The sequence below is a fragment of the Erpetoichthys calabaricus genome, chromosome 5 (assembly GCF_900747795.2).
Source record: "Erpetoichthys calabaricus chromosome 5, fErpCal1.3, whole genome shotgun sequence".
Taxonomy (NCBI): domain Eukaryota; kingdom Metazoa; phylum Chordata; class Cladistia; order Polypteriformes; family Polypteridae; genus Erpetoichthys; species Erpetoichthys calabaricus.
This window is the reverse complement of record NC_041398.2, coordinates 202,391,231-202,410,068: the sequence shown is the minus strand read 5'-3', so window position 1 is coordinate 202,410,068 and position 18,838 is coordinate 202,391,231. Positions and strand designations below refer to the sequence as shown.

At 38.9% G+C, this 18,838-nt stretch overlaps 1 protein-coding gene across 4 annotated transcripts in view; it reads left to right on the top strand.

Moving 5' to 3' along the window:
• The window catches only part of naa35 (N-alpha-acetyltransferase 35, NatC auxiliary subunit), a 74,796-nt gene extending 56,328 nt beyond the window's left edge, over positions 1 to 18,468 (top strand). For all 4 annotated transcript variants that reach the window (XM_028802410.2, XM_051928610.1, XM_051928611.1 and 1 more), the window contains exons 21-23: positions 2,453 to 2,575; positions 12,657 to 12,737; positions 17,446 to 18,468. In XM_028802410.2, coding sequence (XP_028658243.1) covers positions 2,453 to 2,575; positions 12,657 to 12,737; positions 17,446 to 17,505 — 264 coding nt within the window. In that variant the 3' untranslated portion in view covers positions 17,506 to 18,468. The remainder of the gene's footprint in view (positions 1 to 2,452; positions 2,576 to 12,656; positions 12,738 to 17,445) is intronic.
• The last annotated feature ends 370 nt before the right edge of the window (positions 18,469 to 18,838 follow it).

The window sequence follows — 18,838 nt, the reverse complement described above, 5'->3', positions numbered from 1 at the left end:
AATAATTTAATATGTGAACAATTCTCTCATGTTTATAATATTACAAACATCTCATCTATGCAGTTGTGGTACCTTTAATATGAGTTTGTTGACAAATATTATTTGTTACTTATGTATAATATGTATGTAGTATGAGTATATGCATGTATAAAATATTTCATTTTTAAAGGTTACTTTTAGATATTAATATCTGCATTTTAATTCTGTGAAAATATACAGTTAGGGGTATATATAGTTTTTTTACATTTTTATTTCTTAGTAAACCTACCAGGAACCAACTTGTGCCAGTGCTGGTTGCAGGCCAAATTGCATGTAGTCCTGAGTATGCATTTCCCCTGCCTAGCTTTGCTTTTTACTACATAATATTTTGCTGTTCAATTTAGATTCTTAGTTGTCTTCTACTGACTCTTCTATTTTTGCTGTTAATGTTTATGTTAGTGTGAAATTCTGCAGTGTAAGGAGTTTTTTCAGCTATGCTCTTAATTGCTCTTCTCGGTATGAAAATGAGGTATGCAATAATATATCAAAGCTTACAACCTAATGAATATTTACAGACTACAATAAGTACAAATTAAAATTAGTTGGAGTTTAACACCTTAAAAAAGAAAAAAACAACAGAATCACAGAATTGCGGTCAAATCCTTTACAAGATGAACTAAATATAATGCTTTGTTCAGATGTTGTGGGACTTTTCATAGATGTCACCTTCTTTGTTGCATTCACGTGAATTTCACTATTGAATTGATACATCATCACCACAAAATGTCAAAATGCATGAAGCATGTATCACATCGCTCCAAATACAATTTAATTACAAAAATGTCATGTCTGGTGGACTTGTCTTTTTTATATGATTGATTGTAGTGATTGTAGTTTAAAAACACATCATAACTCCAGTAAAATGGGTAGCATTGATTTCTCCAAATTGCCACACTGACTGCTACCACGTTAAAAGGTCATGCAAAATTTCCCAGTAGGAAAGTTGTATTTCTCATCCATCCTGTTCCATTTGTATGTAGTGTAAGTTCCAAATATGAGGACTGCAAAAGTGCTTTTCCTCCAGTCTTCACCAGAAACCTAACTATGAATTTCATAGTTAGAATTAAGGAGCTCAGTCCAAATTAGCATTTCTTTTCTTTTTTTAGGTATAATTTACTGTGCTAACATCTGTTTTATTCCTTCATCTCCATTTCACCCTTTCGACTTGTATATGATATTTTAGACTACCCAGGGAGGGTGACAAGTTGACTGTTATAAATTATAGTGGGGCTCCGCCCCTCAAAGTTATAAATTATAGTGGGGCTCCGCCCCTCAAAGTTATCTTTTCGGCAATCATGTTGCTAATTGGAGTTTTTCTTTTCCTTGCCTCATTTGCCAGACGGCTAAAATATCAGTCATTACATTAAAGGGCCTTTTAATTTCCATGAGTTGTTTATGTCAGTCATTGAGACACATTTCTGCTGAACATTGTAACAGATAGAGGGTGCTATCGCTCCCTTGAACCCTTGTTCGAGACGCCAGACACCAGATAAAATAAAGTCATATTGGACTTTTATAATAATTATGTGCACCAAGCACCCTCCACTCCACTATACTCATAAATAACACAATAATACAATCAATAATCAATCTATCCTCCACTCCCAAACACGTTGCCACCCTTCCACCCAGCTCAGCTCGCCGCTCTGGAGTTTCTCAGTCTCTTTTATAGTCCGTGACCCGGAAGTGTTTCGCCCTCAGTCCATGTGACTTCTTAGCACTTCCGGGTCAGATTCAAAAGTTCTCTTTTTCATCCCGGAAGCACGTCATTCCTCCTGTCGCCTTGACTAAGACGTACTTCCGGGTTATAGGGCACGCAATAGTCTCTAGGCCTTCCTGCAGCGACCCCTGGAGGCCCCCATGGTATCCAGCAGGGCTGTGATGAAAAACTCCATTGTCCATGATGCCCTGCTAGAACTCGGGGCATCTCTATGTTGCAGGCAGGGCTCCATCTGGCGGCCTGGAGGTATTGGCCAGAATATATGGCCGGCAATCCCTCACAACATGTTATGTTATGTTATGTTGTTATGTTATGTTATGTTATGTTAGCCTTTACTCTGTGAAACATACTACTCAAGAATAAATTGAGTTCCACTGAATTTCTTGATTAGAGGTTTATGTATTGAAAACAGTGGCAAGAATATTAAGATGGTGAGGACTACATTGCTGAAATGTAACCAATATATCATTTGTCCAGGTTTAAATCTAATTGCCACATTAAAGCAATACTTCATCATACAATAAGTCTAATGGAAAAATAATTAGTCATCCACTAGACATTAAAAGCTACACATTTTAAATAAGTTTAGTAAATGTTTAAAGATTTGTTTTATTTTCACAGATTTTGAGAAGTTCAATCAATGTAGTTTCAAAATAAAGACAAATTACAAAACCTGAAATGTTCTTTTTCCAGGAAATGTCTGACCTTAATAAGTACAGTCCACCTCCTCAGTCCTCAGACCTGTACATGGCAGCCAGTAAGCACTTCCAGCAGGCAAAGATGATCTTGGAAAATGTGCCGAATCCTGATCTAGAGGTGTGACTGCTTGTTTTAAGTATTATGTGAAGAAGAATTATTTTTATGTTTATTTTCTCTTGTAGAGAAATTTACTTTTATGGACAGTAATTACATATAATAAATTGACTGTATACAAATGTTTACATTATTGCTGTATGTAGTTTAGACACAGTTGTTATTCAAGTTATATACCTGTTGTTCCCCACAGAGAAAGAAATGTAGTTGTGGTATATGAAGGGGGGAGAGGTCCCAAACATAACAAGAATTTAAAAAAAAAACTGTATATTTCTCAGAACATTTCCAAAATTTAATCAACCTCAAAATACTTTCCTTGAGGCGCAATACACATGTCCCACCACTTTTTCCATTGTTCAAAACTGTTCTGAAACTCTTGCAAAGTGATAGCCTTTAGTGCTTCCGTTATTTGCTTCTTGACCTCCTCTACATCCTGAAAACGCTTTCCTTTAAGGTCCCTCTTTATTCAAATAAGAAGGTCTGGGGAGTGGGGGATGGGAGGGATGTTGTCATCGTGTTTTTCTTAAGAAATTGCCGCACACTCAATGCTATGTGGGCGGGAGCATTGTCGTGATGCAGAAGCCACTCGCCTGATCGCCACAAGTTGGGTCATTTTCTCTGCACTGCGTCACGCATTTGCTTGAGCACTTCAAGGACACCGCTTGGCCAAATGATGCAGAGGGTAGTCTAGTACACGGACCTAGCAGCAAATGTCGGAACTAACACGCCTCCAGAAAAAAATTCTCGCTATTTTTGGGTCCCCCTTCGTATACATGCGGTTGGAATCTGCTGTAGTGAGCATTCTTGGAAATTCAGTTAAAGAAGATTTGATTAACAAGGTGGTTTCTCCTCTTATACAGAAACCACCATTCCCTACAAATACCTAGGTTTTAGTTGTTGTGTGCACGTTCATGAACACACAGTCCTCTATGAAAGTCATTTCTGAAACCATAATAGCTATGAGCTCCCTAATGAACTACCAAAATCTGTGCATAGCAGGATTAACGTGCCCCACTGATCACTAAAATTTAAATGTCTTGGTCTCTGGAAATGAGCTCCATTCTTTCTGTGTTTTTTTTTTTATTATTATAAAGTATCAGTCCTATTTTGAGGTGTAATAGGATCTATCTATATACAGTGTATATATGTATATGTGTATATATATATATATATATATATATATATATATATATATATATATATAATATATATATAAATATTTACAGTATATAAATGGAAGAGAATTATATATAAATATATATAATTCACTAAGCAGTCGACCATGGCACGCAAGACAGAGACCATGGGATATGCACGACAGAGCCCCGCCCACCAACTCTAACCCTCCTCCCGCGTCATGGGATACGCATGACCACGTCCACCCTCGCAAACTGTTTTACACGCTGCATACAGCGATTCCCATCCGCGACAAACATGCTTCTTCTTAGATGATCCTGCAGGAACAGGGAAAACCTTTTGTCTACAAAACCCTGATTCATACCATACTAAGAGCATAGTGTTTTTGTTGGCTTGCCCGCCTGCCTGACTGTTACCAGCATTCACCGCAATGTACTGGAGTGTAAAACTATCGCAGCTGCTACCTCACAAACTGTCCTTATTCCCCGGATTTCCCTGACCCGATCAGATTCAAATTTGCCTTTTACTTTTACATGCAGACAATTTCCTGTTAGATTAGCCTTTGCAATGACAATAAGGCACAGGGCCAAACTTTCAAAAAGACATGCCTCTATCTGCCAACTCTAAGACCATGGGATACGCACGACAGAGCCCCGCCCACTAACTCTAACCCTCCTCCCACGTCCTCCCTCGCTCTCGAGGCATGCACACTGCCTGCTCATGTGCCCGCACGCAACACCTCACCAAACACCACCTCAGTCGCTTTCGTCTCTGCTACAGTCCACATGCACCTCTGTGCCACTTTGACTTTTCATTGTTCTTTTCGGTTCCGGCTGCTTTTTTATACAGTACTGTGCAAAAGTTTTAGGCAGGTGTGAAAAAATGCTGTAAACAAAGAATGCTTTCAGAAATATAAATAATGATTGTTTATTGTTATCAATTTACAAAATGCAAAGTGAGCGAACAAAAGAAAAATCTAAATGAAATCAATATTTGGTGTTACTACCTTTTGCCTTCAAACCAGCATCAATTCTTATAGGTTCACTTGCACAAAGTCAGGGATTTTGTAGGATTCTAGTCAGGTGTATGATCAACCAATTATACCAAACAGGTGCTAATGATCATCAATGTCACACGTAGGTTGAAACACAGTCATTAACTGAAACAGAAACAGCTGTGTAGGAGGCTTAAAACAGGGTGAGGAACAGCCAAACTCTGCTACCAAGGTGAGGTTGTGGAAGACAGTTTCATGTCATGGCAAGATTGAGCACAGCAACAAGACACAAGGTAGTTATACTGCATCAACAAGGTCTCTCCCAGACAAAGATTTCAAAGCAGACTGAGGTTTCAAGATGTGCTGTTCAAGCTCTTTTGAAGAAGCACAAAGAAATGGGCAACGTTGAGGATCGTAGACGCAGTGGTCGGCCAAGGAAACTTAGTGCAGCAGATGAAAGACACATCTTTCAAGCTTATTACCCTTCAAAATCAGAAGATGTCCAGCAGTGCCATCGGCTCAGAACTGGCAGAAACCAGTGGGACCCAGGTACACCCATCTACTGTCTGGCCAGAAGTGGACTTCATGGAAGAGTTGCAGCCAAAAAAGCCATACCTCCGACGTGGAAACAAGGCCAAGTGACACAAGTATGCACGAAAACATAGGAACTGGGGTGCAGAAAAATGGCAGCAGGTGCTCTGGACTGATGAGTCAAAATTTGAAATATTTGGCTGTAGCAGAAGGCAGTTTGTTTGTCTTACGGCTGGAGAGTGGTACAATAATGAGTGTCTGCAGGCAACAGTGAAGCATGGTGGAGGTTCCTTGAATGTTTGGGGCTGCATTTCTGCAAATGGAGTTGGAGATTTGGTCAGGATTAATGGTGTTCTCAATGCTGAGAAATACAGGCAGGTACTTATCCATCATGCAATACCATCAGGGAGGCGTACGATTGGCCCCAAATTTATTCTGCAGCAGGACAAAGACCTCAAACATACTGCCAAAGTCATTAAGAACTATCTTCAGCGTAAAGAAGAACAAGAAGTCCTGGAAGTGATGGTATGGCCCCCACAGAGCCCTGATCTCAACATCATCGAGTGTGTCTGGGATTACATGAAGAGACAGAAGGATGTGAGGAAGCCTACATCCACAGAAGATCTGTGGTTAGTTCTCCAAGATGTTTGGAACAACCTACCAGCCGAGTTCCTTCAAAAACTGTGTGCAAGTGTACCTAGAAGAATTGATGCTGTTTTGAAGGCAAAGGGTGGTCACACCAAATATTGATTTGATTTAGATTTCTCTTTTGTTCATTCACTGCATTTTATTGATTGATGAAAATAAATGATTAACACTTCCATTTTTGAAAGCATTCTTTGTTTACAGCATTTTTTCACACCTGCCTAAAACTTTTGCACAGTATTGTATATACTCCACCAAGTCACCCGACCATGGGATACGAACGACAGAGCCCCGCCTGCCAACTCTAACCCTCCTCCCACGTCCATCCTCACTCTCGAGGCACTGCTTGCTCATGTGCCCGCCCCCAACACCTCACCAAACACATCCTCACTCGCTTTGGTCTGTGCTACAGTCCACATGCAGCTGTGAGCCACGTTGACTGTTCATTTGCCTAACATGGCCACCGCTTCAAATGTATTTCATGGAAACAACACTTCTGTCAATGTTATACAAATTCCTGCATCAGGTAACTGTTTGTTTCTATCAGTTGGTTTTTTCTGGAAAAATGTCATCGACAAAACTGTTGCTGTCGAACTCCGCAACATGGCTGTAACCTTTGTTTGCCAACATTGGGATAACTTCGGCGACATGCTGTCCGTTGTTCTTAGTCGCGGAAGCATAGTCATACAGTCTGCTCAACAATTCGCTGACCACATGAATAATTCCGGAGTTTATGGTGGCGAGGCAGAAATTGTGGCAATGTCCCAAATGCTTCCAGCTACTATCACCATTCACTTCCGAGATATCCCTGACCCCATCAGATTAAAATTTGCCTTTTACTTTTACACGCAGACAATTTCCTGATAGATTGGCCTTTGCAATGACAATTAATAAGGCACAGGGGCAAACTTTCAAAACGATATGCCTGTATCTGCCAAAACCAGTTTTCAGTCACGGACAATTGTATGTTGCTCTCTCCAGAGTTCCATCTTTTCATTCACTCACAGTCGTATCCTCAAACCCACCCCATTTGGACAACTGTGTCTTTCAGGAAGTGTTCACCCATCAATAAATAATTATGCGGCGTATGCCATGCCACGGGTTGGCTAGTTTAATAATAATTCATTACATTTATATAGCGCTCTTCTCACTACTCAAAGCACTACCACACTGGGAGTAAAAAGATGCAAACCCGTGATCTCCTTACTGCGGAGCAGCAGCACTCCCACTGCGCCATCTGTGTTGTATGTCATGATCCTCATTTAAGCCCAAAACCTGATGGGCATATTTCAGAGGAAATTTTTAGAATCTGTCCTTGAACAATTTTAAATTCTGACTGGCTTCTACAAATGTTCAATTCATCTTTATTGACATTATTTATGAACCTATTGCTTGAAATCATATAAACACATATGACTTTTAGCTCATGAAATGAGCTTCATAGACTTTATTTTTTTCAAGAGGGTTTAAAAAAAAAAAAAAATCTGTTGTATTAGAAATGGTATTTGTTTCATTTAGACTTTATTTTAAAAAATATTAACTAAAATAAAAATAATAGACTAGCTAAGCTACATTGTAGGTTATGTCAATATATGAAAAGCTAGTTTTACTGTAAATCTTTGTAGTGCAGAGTATGTTTTTGTGGGGGGGGTAGAGGATGGAGTTGTTATATACATTTAACAAAAAAAAAATCAACATTAAAATATGCAAAATTCAAAATATGGCAGTTTCCCCTTCTGTCATTTTTTTAAATGTCCTGTTTGATAAGGAAGATAATTTTATTTCTCACTTTAGTAAGTGTTTTTTGAGTGTTTTCCCTGATCTTCATGCATATGGTGAACAGATATATATATATTACTATGGAGTTACATTTTCAGCCTAAATACTAATAACAAGTTACTTGAAGTTTAAAAGACCTGCTTCTTATTAAGCGTGGAGGAGGTTACAGCGTACAGACCCATTAAATAATTACAATGAGAACAGTTAACACTTGACAGTCTTTGATTTTTTTCAATAAACTGAAATCAAGACTAGCTGACGGCAATGCCTTGATTTCTATAACACAAAGACATTAGAATGTTAGCGCAGTTATGATGTGAATATTCCACTCAGCACAACAACCTCACTAATCTTATTCTCTCAGATTCTCCAAAATACATTTGACTCGAGATTTGAAGGTCTCTAAAGTCAGTACTTGCTACCATACTGCTGGTTGCTTAAAGCAAGCAACAGCAGGGTTGAACGGTGCTAATTTCCTTCAAAATTTTAAACACTTAAATCGTGTCACCTTTTAATCTCTGCTTGCTTACACTGAAAAGGTCAAGCTCCTACAATTTTAGCTTATGCCCTCTCAGTCCCAGAGTCAGCTTAGTCAGTCTGGGCCTTCTCTAGTAGGCAAAATTTAAGCTGCCTTAACTTGTGTTATATAACTTAACATTCTGTTAGCCTTTTTGATCACTTCTGTACATTGGCATTGTTGTAGATAATGACAAATCCACTTTGACTCCTAGGTCCTTCTCACAAAGTTTTAATCCTCCCATTGTGTGTTCAGATGTAACATTTTTACTTTCTACTTGTAATACAGGTTGGTGCTGGGAAACTGGAAATTTTCAGTTGATCTTCAATGCTCGAATAAGTACATTACAAAATACATTTAATGATGAAATGTTTTGTACAGGGGGCGGCACGGTGGCGCAGTGGGTAGCGCTGCTGCCTCGCAGTTGGGAGACCTGGGCACCTGGGTTCGCTTCCCGGGTCCTCCCTGCGTGGAGTTTGCATGTTCTCCCCGTGTCTGCATGGGTTTCCTCCGGGCGCTCCGGTTTCCTCTCACAGTCCAAAGACATGCAGCGATTCTAAATTGGCCCTAGTGTGTGCTTGGTGTGTGGGTGTGTTTGTGTGTGTCCTGCGGTGGGTTGGCACCCTGCCCAGGATTGGTTCCTGCCTTGTGCCCTGTGTTGGCTGGGATTGGCTCCAGCAGACCCCCGTGACCCTGTGTTCGGATTCAGCGGATTGGAAAATGGATGGATGGATGTTTTGTACAGGGTATGCAATTAATGATGGTAATCAATATTCATTTTATGTTTTGAAGAAAACATCATGAAGGTGTTGTCCATTTCTCCGTACACATTCTGACAGCCTGTTGTGGAAGTTCTGCATTGCTTGATGTAACATGTCAAGAGGAATGCCAGCGATTTCCACTTCAGTTGCATGAAATGACATGCCTTCTAAACAATCGTCAAAAAGCTGCCATCGATTGTTGGGCAGTATGAGAAGTGGCTCCAGCTGGGGACTTCTTTTTCTAAGGCTGAACCTGTTTCTTCGAAATTACGCACCCATGCTGTAATCGCTTGAGCAGACGGGACATGATCATGACATCCTAACTAGTAGTGATGCCAAAATTCCATTTGTGCAGCAGTCACACTATCATTATTCTCATAAAAGTCCTCACAGGTGGTGCAGTGATACAGCTGCTGCTTTGCAGTAAAGAGACTGTGGAAGATTTTGGGTTCGCTTCCCGGTTCCTCCCTGTGTGGATAGCGCTTTGAGTACTGAGAAAAGCGCTATATAAATGTAATGAATTATAAAAGGCTTTCACAGCGAATGCTCATTGCACACCACTCCACAGCTCCATTATAACTAAAGGGTTGTAAACGAGGTTGCATTGGTTCCAAACAACTACCGACGCCCCAGGGTCACTAACACTTAGTTCCAGAATTTCCCATTTTCCTGGACCACCCTGTACTTTGGATTTACTTACAATAAAACTCACCTGCCACAAATCTGCTCTAACCTATATGCTCTGCAAGCATCACCAGTTTGTTGTTTATATTCTTATCTAGATTGTTTGCATAGATTAAAATGAATGGCAGCTCTAGCACTTACCCCTAATTCTATAAATGTTCCCCACACCATATTCCTTTGTTCCTAATGTTCAAGCCAATTTTGTACCCACCTACGCGTAGTGCCATGAGTTCCCACTTTTTTTTTTTTTTTACTTTGACTGGTAACCTTTCAAGTGTTACTTTATGAAAGGCCTTCTGAAAATCCAGGTAAATCTCATATTGACCTCTTTGATTATATGCACATTGGATAAACATGATCTGAACCAATGATATTTGCTAGTGTATCTCTTTTTGATATGTAATGTTTGTTCTTTTACACATAATGCATGTTAAGCTTATTGGACTATAACTCCTTAGATCAATATGAATACCCTTTTTATATAATCAGATCATGTTTTATGGCAGGGCTATTCAATTAGAATTTCAGTTGGGCTAGATTTTCAAACCAAGAAATTTAGCTGGGCCAGACATTTTCAGTAGCCAGTAAGCCACAGGTAATGACAAATTTTAAATCGGCACAAATGAATGTATTTAAAAACAAGTAATGTTTATTCATTGTTCCCGTTTTAAATTTTGCTCACATCTCACCCAGGCACATCTCATTGTGCATAAAATCAAAAAAGTGCACAGTATTAGCACTAACATTTGTTTCCCTTTTAAAATATGAGATCTCCCAATTTAAATGGGTGGTTATGACAGACAAGGGAACTTTCAATCACACGGTTTTAATCACTCGTATGACGGAGGTTAAATTTGAGTTCTACTACAAAACCTTTCCTGTTGAATCTGTTTGTGTTTACGAGCAAGGCACCATGTGTGGCGTGAAAGTTGATTGGTACATTTACTTTAATACATTGTCTTTAAAATGTATTTGAACAGATTTCCTGTGTGTGAAGTAATGAATTATTATTATATTTATTACTATTTTCCATGTTGCTTTGTTAATGAGGTCCTATTGAAGAATTTATTGGTAACAGAACATATACTACACACACCAAAACGAACGAAGTAACAACTAACAAAGTGGCATTTTTGATACCATTTTAACAACGTTTGCTGTCCTCCATCAATCACAGGGCACCCTAGTAAAAGACTGTAATATATCTTGAGCCTTAAAAAGCAGACTTCTTCACATCACTGTGTGCGACGAAACAGTGGGCAAGTGACTGCTCGTACATGTTTACTGACGGAATTTTGCACGGAGTATGCTTAAATCAAAAGAAAACCGGCATGCAAAGATGCGTAAACACAAGGAGATCGGTGACAATCACACCTTAGTGTGCCACGCCAAATCAGAAGGGATAACTGAATTCCACAGGGCACATATATATATATATTCATAACAGGGGACCTATATGATGGGTCGATGAATTTCAAATGTTTTGCATGCCTACGATTTGCTTTGACACAAGCATAACCAGCCTCTCATTGAAATTCCCCATTTGGAAATACGGCTGTCCCATCAGCAGCGCTGTGTACTTAGAAATATTTCCTGCATGTGCCTGTTAGACTATGACCGTAAGTCCCGCGCGGGATATAAACCAGCCTTTATGCAGCTCAGAAATATGCAAGGGAGAGCCCGTACTGACACGCATGTTAATCTGCTTAACAATAAAAAAAATGGCCTTTTGCATCTGTTACATCTGTTATGCTGGGTTCGCGAACGTCTTGGTACACGTACAAATCGGTTTACGACCAAAAAGTTCGCCAAATTTTTGCCTCGGTTCACGACCACACACTCGGTATACGAACAAGCCAGTTTCCCTTTTGGTTTGTACATGTTCAGTCTCTCCCTGTGCATTTCATGTGCAGCGAGCAAGAGAGAGAGCGAGAGATTGCGACACACACACACACACACACACACACACAGAGGCAGCGAGAGAGACAGACGCACACACACAGGCAGCGCGAGAGAGTAGAGGTCTGATTAGGTAGAGAAGGCAGTTAAAGAATGCACTGGGCTTGATTTTGTTTGCACTTCTGTTTACAGCGATCGGTTCGTAGCCTGCATTGTTGCAATGTTACTTTTCTTGGTGGTTTATTAAATTACGGATTTTTTCAAATGTTCATTTTTTTCCCTGTGCTTAAAACTCGTTAAAAAAAGTGTTTTTAGCCAGCAGTTGGTAGCGCTATAGCACGAACTATTGCAGTGTTAGTTTTCTCTGTTGTTCAAGGTTTTCTCAGTGTTATTCAATGTTTTTACATTTAGTTTACCATTACGCTGTGCATTCTATGGTTTAATTAACTATATTTGTGCTTAAAAACTTAAAAAAAATATATATATATATTTACATACAGTTTGTATGGTCTGGAATGGATTAATTGTATACATACAATCCTGTGAGGGACCAAATCGGTTTACAACCAGAGTTTTGGAACAAATTATGGTCATGAACCGAGGTTCCACTGTAATTAGTTTAAAGTTTCAATGATTTCATTCGCCACTGGCGAACTAAGTAGAAACGATAATTGCCAAAGCCTATTTTTGGTTGCATTTGAGACCATTTTAGTTTCAGGTTGGAGCCTTGCAGGGACCACAGGCTGAGCCACTCAGAGGTTACTTCTGGGCCGCATGTGCCATTTAAATAGGCCTGTTTTATGGCTTCCAGTCATTAGGAATTTGCCCATTGTGCAAAGAGGTTGGAAAAGTACCTATGTACTCACTGACCTCCTTAAGTACATCAGGCCCTACTTTACTGAACGTAATTAATAATATAGTAGGGAGGCTCTGGCATCTTGCAGTTCTGTATTAGAATGGACAGGTTTATGGAGTAAATGAATGAAGGGTGGACTGAATCAGTTCGCTAGTAGGATAGGCTCTGCCCCCTTGCTACCCTGTATTTGTAATGTAAGTGAATACAATGAAAAACCATTAATGCACTTCAGATTCATTTTTTATTTTAGAAAATTCTTTTTTGTATGTTTCTTTTTATAGGTAAATCGAATACTTAAAGTGGCAAAGCCTAATATTGTAGTGATGAAGCTTCTTGCAGGAGGTCACAAAAAGGAGACTAAGGTAAATTCAAATTTATTCTTTCATAGAATTTAACAGTACTCTGAGCAAAAATGAATAAAAATATCTTGGCAGGCTCTTCTCTATTATCACTTCTTAAAGTAGCTAATTTTAATTAATCATCAGTCATTTGGAATATTTGTATTACTTTGGTAAATTGAAAATTTTGATTTTAATTTTCAAAGCAATAAAGATGTAAACAATGGTAATGTATATATTTTATTGTAAATATTCGCTCGATACAAGTGAGTGGTGATAAAGACAGAACAGAATCACTTTTTAAATAATTATTCAGGTTTGATTCTCCATAGCACTGTAACAAAATGCTTCATTAAGTCAAGTCACACATATTTCTTAAGTTTAAAGAAAACCCAAAGCTCCAGAATTTAGTTTATGAACAGGTATACTCTTGCTACATAAAGATGAGGTCTGTATTGGGATGTTACAAGGCCAGGAGCCAGCAGAGGGGTTGGGGAGTACGGATTTGTCGTTTAAGACTCACTTACTTTGAAACTGTACAGCTTGATGTAAGTTACAGTTTGGTCAGGCGCCTCCGCTGATTTAAAACAAGCCTGCATTATACAGTATGTACACTTTTCCTGTTGACTGAAGCATGTCTTTGTATGCACTTGTCAATGTACTTCCCCACTTGGATTCATTGTTTAGTCTGTCCTTTGTGTTTTTATGTTATATGTCATACTTGGCAAGTAAGTCATGTGATGTTCAGTCCATGGGTCCCACCTGTAGCTTTGTTATTGATGAGGGTTAACTGTTATATTACGTAACATTCTCAAGCTCACCAAATTGACAACTTTCATTAAAAAGAATATAGTTTTTCAGCTCTTTAAACAAAATAAACGGCACTCTGTCTAATCTGTTCAGTTTCTGAACACTTTACTTCTTATCAGTTGCTCTGCAGTCTAATGATCTGTTTACTTTTCTAGCAGCAATAACAGTTTATACTTCTTTAGGGCAAGGCCTTACCTGGGTGGAAGCCAGGTGTTCTCCCAAAAGTACTCAGACAGCTACATGTTTGTCTTTTGACAGTGCTTTGATAACAGAGATTCCCTCACACCTGGCACAGTCTCCTTTGAACTGGCGCTGTTCAGATTTATTCATTTTTCTAGTTGCCTGTCAACCAACATACAAAAAGATACGGTACTTTTGACTTGATATAAAGGAACAGACCATTAGGTGTCTCCCTACACTGCCTAGTGATTAATAGTGAGCCATATCTGTCTCTTTAAATAATAAAAAGGGGACTGTTTATACAGTATGAAGGTTTAAAACTGGAGAATTAATAGACGTAGGGTTCAAGCTGTTTTCATGGTTTTTCCCTAACTGAGACGCAGTTCCAGGTGACACGAACATGTGACTGCCTAAGGACTCTTGGGTTGCCCAGGAGAGCTATGAACTGCTTCTGACAGAAGGATAAACTGAGCAGCAGACTGCTGAGCAGCTGATAAGCCTTTAACAGTGAAACAGCTTTTTTATATTTTTTTAATTATATTTGATAATCAAGTGTGTTTGGGAACGTTTAACTTTGCAAGTGTTAATAAATTAATTTTTTTCAGATGTGAAAAAGGGTAATGTAGAGTTACTAGTTAACTCTTGACTTCCTCAGGAGAGAGTAAAATGGCACAGTGTTACTACTCTCAAAATAAGCATTCAAGATAATTAATGACATTAATACAGTAATCCCTCCTCCATCGCGGGGGTTGCGTTCCAGAACTCCCCGCGAAAGGTGAAAATCCGCGAAGTAGAAACCATATGTTCATATGGTTCTTTTTATATATTTTAAGCCCTTATAAACTCTCCCACACTATTATAAACATTTCCCGCACAATTATACAGCATAAACCCTTTGTATTCTCTTAGATATTAGGTAAGATTCGTTGAAATTATGTATGTAAACACAGTTTATATACAGTAAAACCTAAATATTATTTTAAAGATATCAAGCGTCTCCGATATCACATATGTTACAGCCATTACGACAGACAGGCCACCAGCAATAAATACGTACAATGCAAGAAAAATTGTATACAATAAAATGTGTGTACAGTGACACTAAACTATGTACATGTAATAAGTACTGTACGTAGATAATTGATTATGGTTACTCACCAACAATGACACAACGACTTGTCCGATAACGATGAGTTTAATTTTACTGCACTACAAAGGATAGCGTTACAGCTCTTCTAAAGGAGCCTCTTCAGGCGACTGTTTAGCACCGCCGTTGTTCTTCTTCCATCACTCTTCAATCCAAATCCCTAAAGCAGATTCCATCCAGACTACTGCCTTACAACGTCCACTTGCAACTCGTTTTGCGCCCTGGTTAAAGGACACTGCGGCCGTAGATCTTATATGTTTTTCCTCCTTTTTAAATAAAAAGAATCGTGGACTCATTGATGCCGTAATGGTGTCCTGCAGCGGTGTAGCTGTTCCCTTCCTTCAACATATCCAAAACTTTTACCTTTTCTGCAATCATTTGCATCTTCTTTTGGCGCTTGGACACGGCTCCTGAAGCAGTAGCAGGAGCATGTTAATGCTGAATGTGTGAGATGAGACTTCCTGGTTAATGCAGCACTCCATCGCTGAGCCAATCAGCACACAGGAACTTAACTGTGTGCTCTGATTAGGTAGCTTCTCAGCCATCTGCCAGTATCGTCCCTTGTATGAAATCAACTGGGCAAACCAACTGAGGAAGCATGTACCAGAAGTAAAAAGACCCATTGTCCGCAGAAACCCGCGAAGCAGCGAAAAATCAACGTTATATATTTAGATATGCCTACATATAAAATCCGTGATAGAGTGAAGCCGCGAAAGTCGAAGCGCAATATAGCAAGGGATTACTGTACCTGGAGCAGTTGTGGCATTTTGCAAACATTGTGACAAAGAATAGCACATACTTGGGCATTAATACAAAGTAATATAAAATGGTGATATAATAATATTTCTAATATCAACAGCTGAGTTACTAGCCACAGTACTATTAATGTGTATAGTACTAAATGAAATGCTATAATTATAAAAAGATGTCAGAATAAATTTAATTAAATCACAAAAAAATTATAGACGTATCCCTGTATGATGATGATAGAACTATAGCTCCTTCTGTCAGTTTCTTTTATAGATTCTGGGAGTATTTTGGTAAATAGATGTAGCTTGAATTTAGTAGAATTTTCATTTCCTGTTTCCTCAAATCCCAACTATCCATAAACCGTTTTCTCAAGAGCAGTTCACCTAGTCTTTAAGTCTGTCCTGCATCGCCCTGTTTCTTGTGCTGTTTTTCATTCGTTGTGTTTGTGTTTTGATATGAAATGCTAGTATACCTTTTACTACATCCAATTTGCCATCAGTTTCACCTACCAGTGTATTTTCCATCGCTCGTCTCCTTCAGATTCATGACATGTTGGCCTTTACTAAGTTGTATTGTTGGTTCACTATTAACATCAAGTATCCACACAGCATGATGCTGCCAAAATCATGCTTACTGGTGGGGACAGTGAGTTTTTGGTAATGTACAGTGTTTACATGGCATTTAGTCTGATGGCCAAAAGGCTAAATTTTGGTCTCAAAAGACCATAGGATTGTCGTGAATTGGAGTGTTAAACATGCTAAAAGTGGGTATGGTCCTCAAAAAAAAAAAAAAAAAAACTCCAGAAAAGAAGGCCTAGAAGAGTCTCACTAAGTCCAGATCACTGCCAATAACAAAAACAATAGGCCTTAGCCTGAGTAGGCCCCAAAATACACATGAATGTGTGTGAATACATGTTCTCCCCGTGTCTGCGTGGGTTTCCTCCGGGTGCTCCAGTTTCCTCCCACAGTCCAAAGACATGCAGGTTAGGTGGACTGGCGATTCTAAATTGGCCCTAGTGTGTGCTTGGTGTGTGGGTGTGTTTGTGTGTGTCCTGCGGTGGGTTGGCACCCTGCCCGGGATTGGTTCCTGCCTTGTGCCCTGTGTTGGCTGGGATTGGATCCAGCAGACCCCCCGTGACCCTGTGTTCGGATTCAGCGGGTTGGAAAATGGATGGATGGATGGATGTGTGTGAATACGTCTTGACCAATGAATATGTGGAAATAACCAAATGTAGAAAGGTCCATGGTGAAAGTGACCTGGTGGTGGTGGTGTTACTTTTCAGTGAGGGACAGTCAAGCAAGTCAAGTGCAGAGGTAAGAGGGAAGACTGGTATGAAGGCCAAGTGTTGTGATGAAGATAAACAGCTTGAAGGATCCCATGTATGTTGAGGAAGAGCAGGTGGAAGACTGGGGCATTACAGTGGAGGGTGTGGCGGATAAGACCAACAGGGACATAAAAAGGGATTAACTGATGAGGGCAAAAAAATGGGGAAGTGAGTCTAACCCCTAAATAAGTCTAAATCTGCTGAACGTGGAGCAAATGAGTTTGGAAGTGGAAGACTAACCTGGGCAAATGAACACGTAGGTTGTCATTAAATCGGCTGGTGTAATTTAAAGGTTTACACTGTATAAAGTTCTATCCACATTTATTCAGTTTACAGCTGCAAATATATTCTTACATCACAAAATCTATTCATATATTACATTTAATACAGATATCTTCTCTTCATTTTGTAATTGTTGTTATTTTTCATCTTTGAAATCTCAGTGATCTTTTTCAATAAGCCTAGAGTTAATTGTTCTATGCAAGAATGAGATGACATATTTTTCTTTTCTTTTTTTCCAGATTCTTCCAGAATTTGATTTTTCAACCCATAAATATTTTCCAGTGGTCAAGATAATCTAATGAGATTAAGGACGTCTTCCTAAATATCGGCAGAAGACCATAGCTGGAATGTTCTCCTTTAATGCTTCTTTCTTCCTCATCCTTGAAATAAATCCTGTCTACTTTTAACAAAACAAATGAGGGGGAACAGTAAAGTATGTTACTGTTTTAGAACAGTGTGCTTATTTATTATCGATAACTTGATAAGCAAGCATACGTAGAATAATGTACTGGAATTTCCTACGCGCACAAATATTTTGTATGAGTCTTGACGTTAAAGCCAATTGAAAAGAAAATAGGCCGCTTGTGTTCAATTTATATTTATTGCAGATTCCAATGAGAAGCTTTTCACATCAGGTTCTGATTTGTTTGCCCCCTTTCGCCTAAAGTCCTAACATTTACTTCATGTGACTTTAGTTGCATAAGGAAAAACTCAAAATCAAAGATTCATTTTCATTCAAAGGGGATTTCTTTTAAAAGCCCAGTTGACATGACAATTGTTTCCAATAGAATTTTGTTTTAAAGTTTCGATTTTTGAATAACATTTTTATTTACCCTGTAGAGAAATTTTTAACACTGTTCTATAGTGAATAGGTTTTAACTGAACTGAATTAGAACTAACGCCCTAACCATTTGATCATTTGAAAATCCAGTACTTTGTTCTGTCTTGTTTAATTGGCTCATTCTAAGAATGAAGCATGGAAATATGGATTAATTGCACAGGGCAGTTTCATCTTTGTGGGCATTTAAAGAGTGGATCTTGAACTCGTTTCTTCAGAAACAAGCAGCGTTTCAAGTAAAGAGTGGTGACATTTAAACAGATGCCATTACCGTGTGTGCTGTATTATACATTTTGTTAAAGGCCGAAGTGAAATAAGAAACAGGTAAGCAAATCAAAGTTGACATTCAGAGTTTGCTTCCTTTTTTTTTTTTTTTTTTAATGTTCGTTGCCTGTGATGCTTGTAATAAAATCGGAAAATCAAATTTTGTTAACCGAGTAAGAGTGTATTTTTGTATGTGTTTGATTCAAATCAAAAATTCATTTGTCCCCTGCGCACAGTTCAGTTTGTCAGATCCCATGCTCTGCAATTCCTATGCCTGCTTGTTTGCTTGAAGACTAAGAAGTCTTGAATGGTTTCCACTGATCTGTGCACACTTTGACTTGCCTCATAAAGCCAACACATCATCATTTTACCTCATTTTTGTTTGGCGTGGCTGTGGACTATTAAAAGAATTGCTATTCTTGTGTTTTTCGAAATGCACTCCTTTTTATGATGCAATCTTCTTCTTTCGGCTGCTGCCGTTAGGGGTTGCCACAGTGGATCATCTTCTTCCATATCTTTCTGTCCTCTGT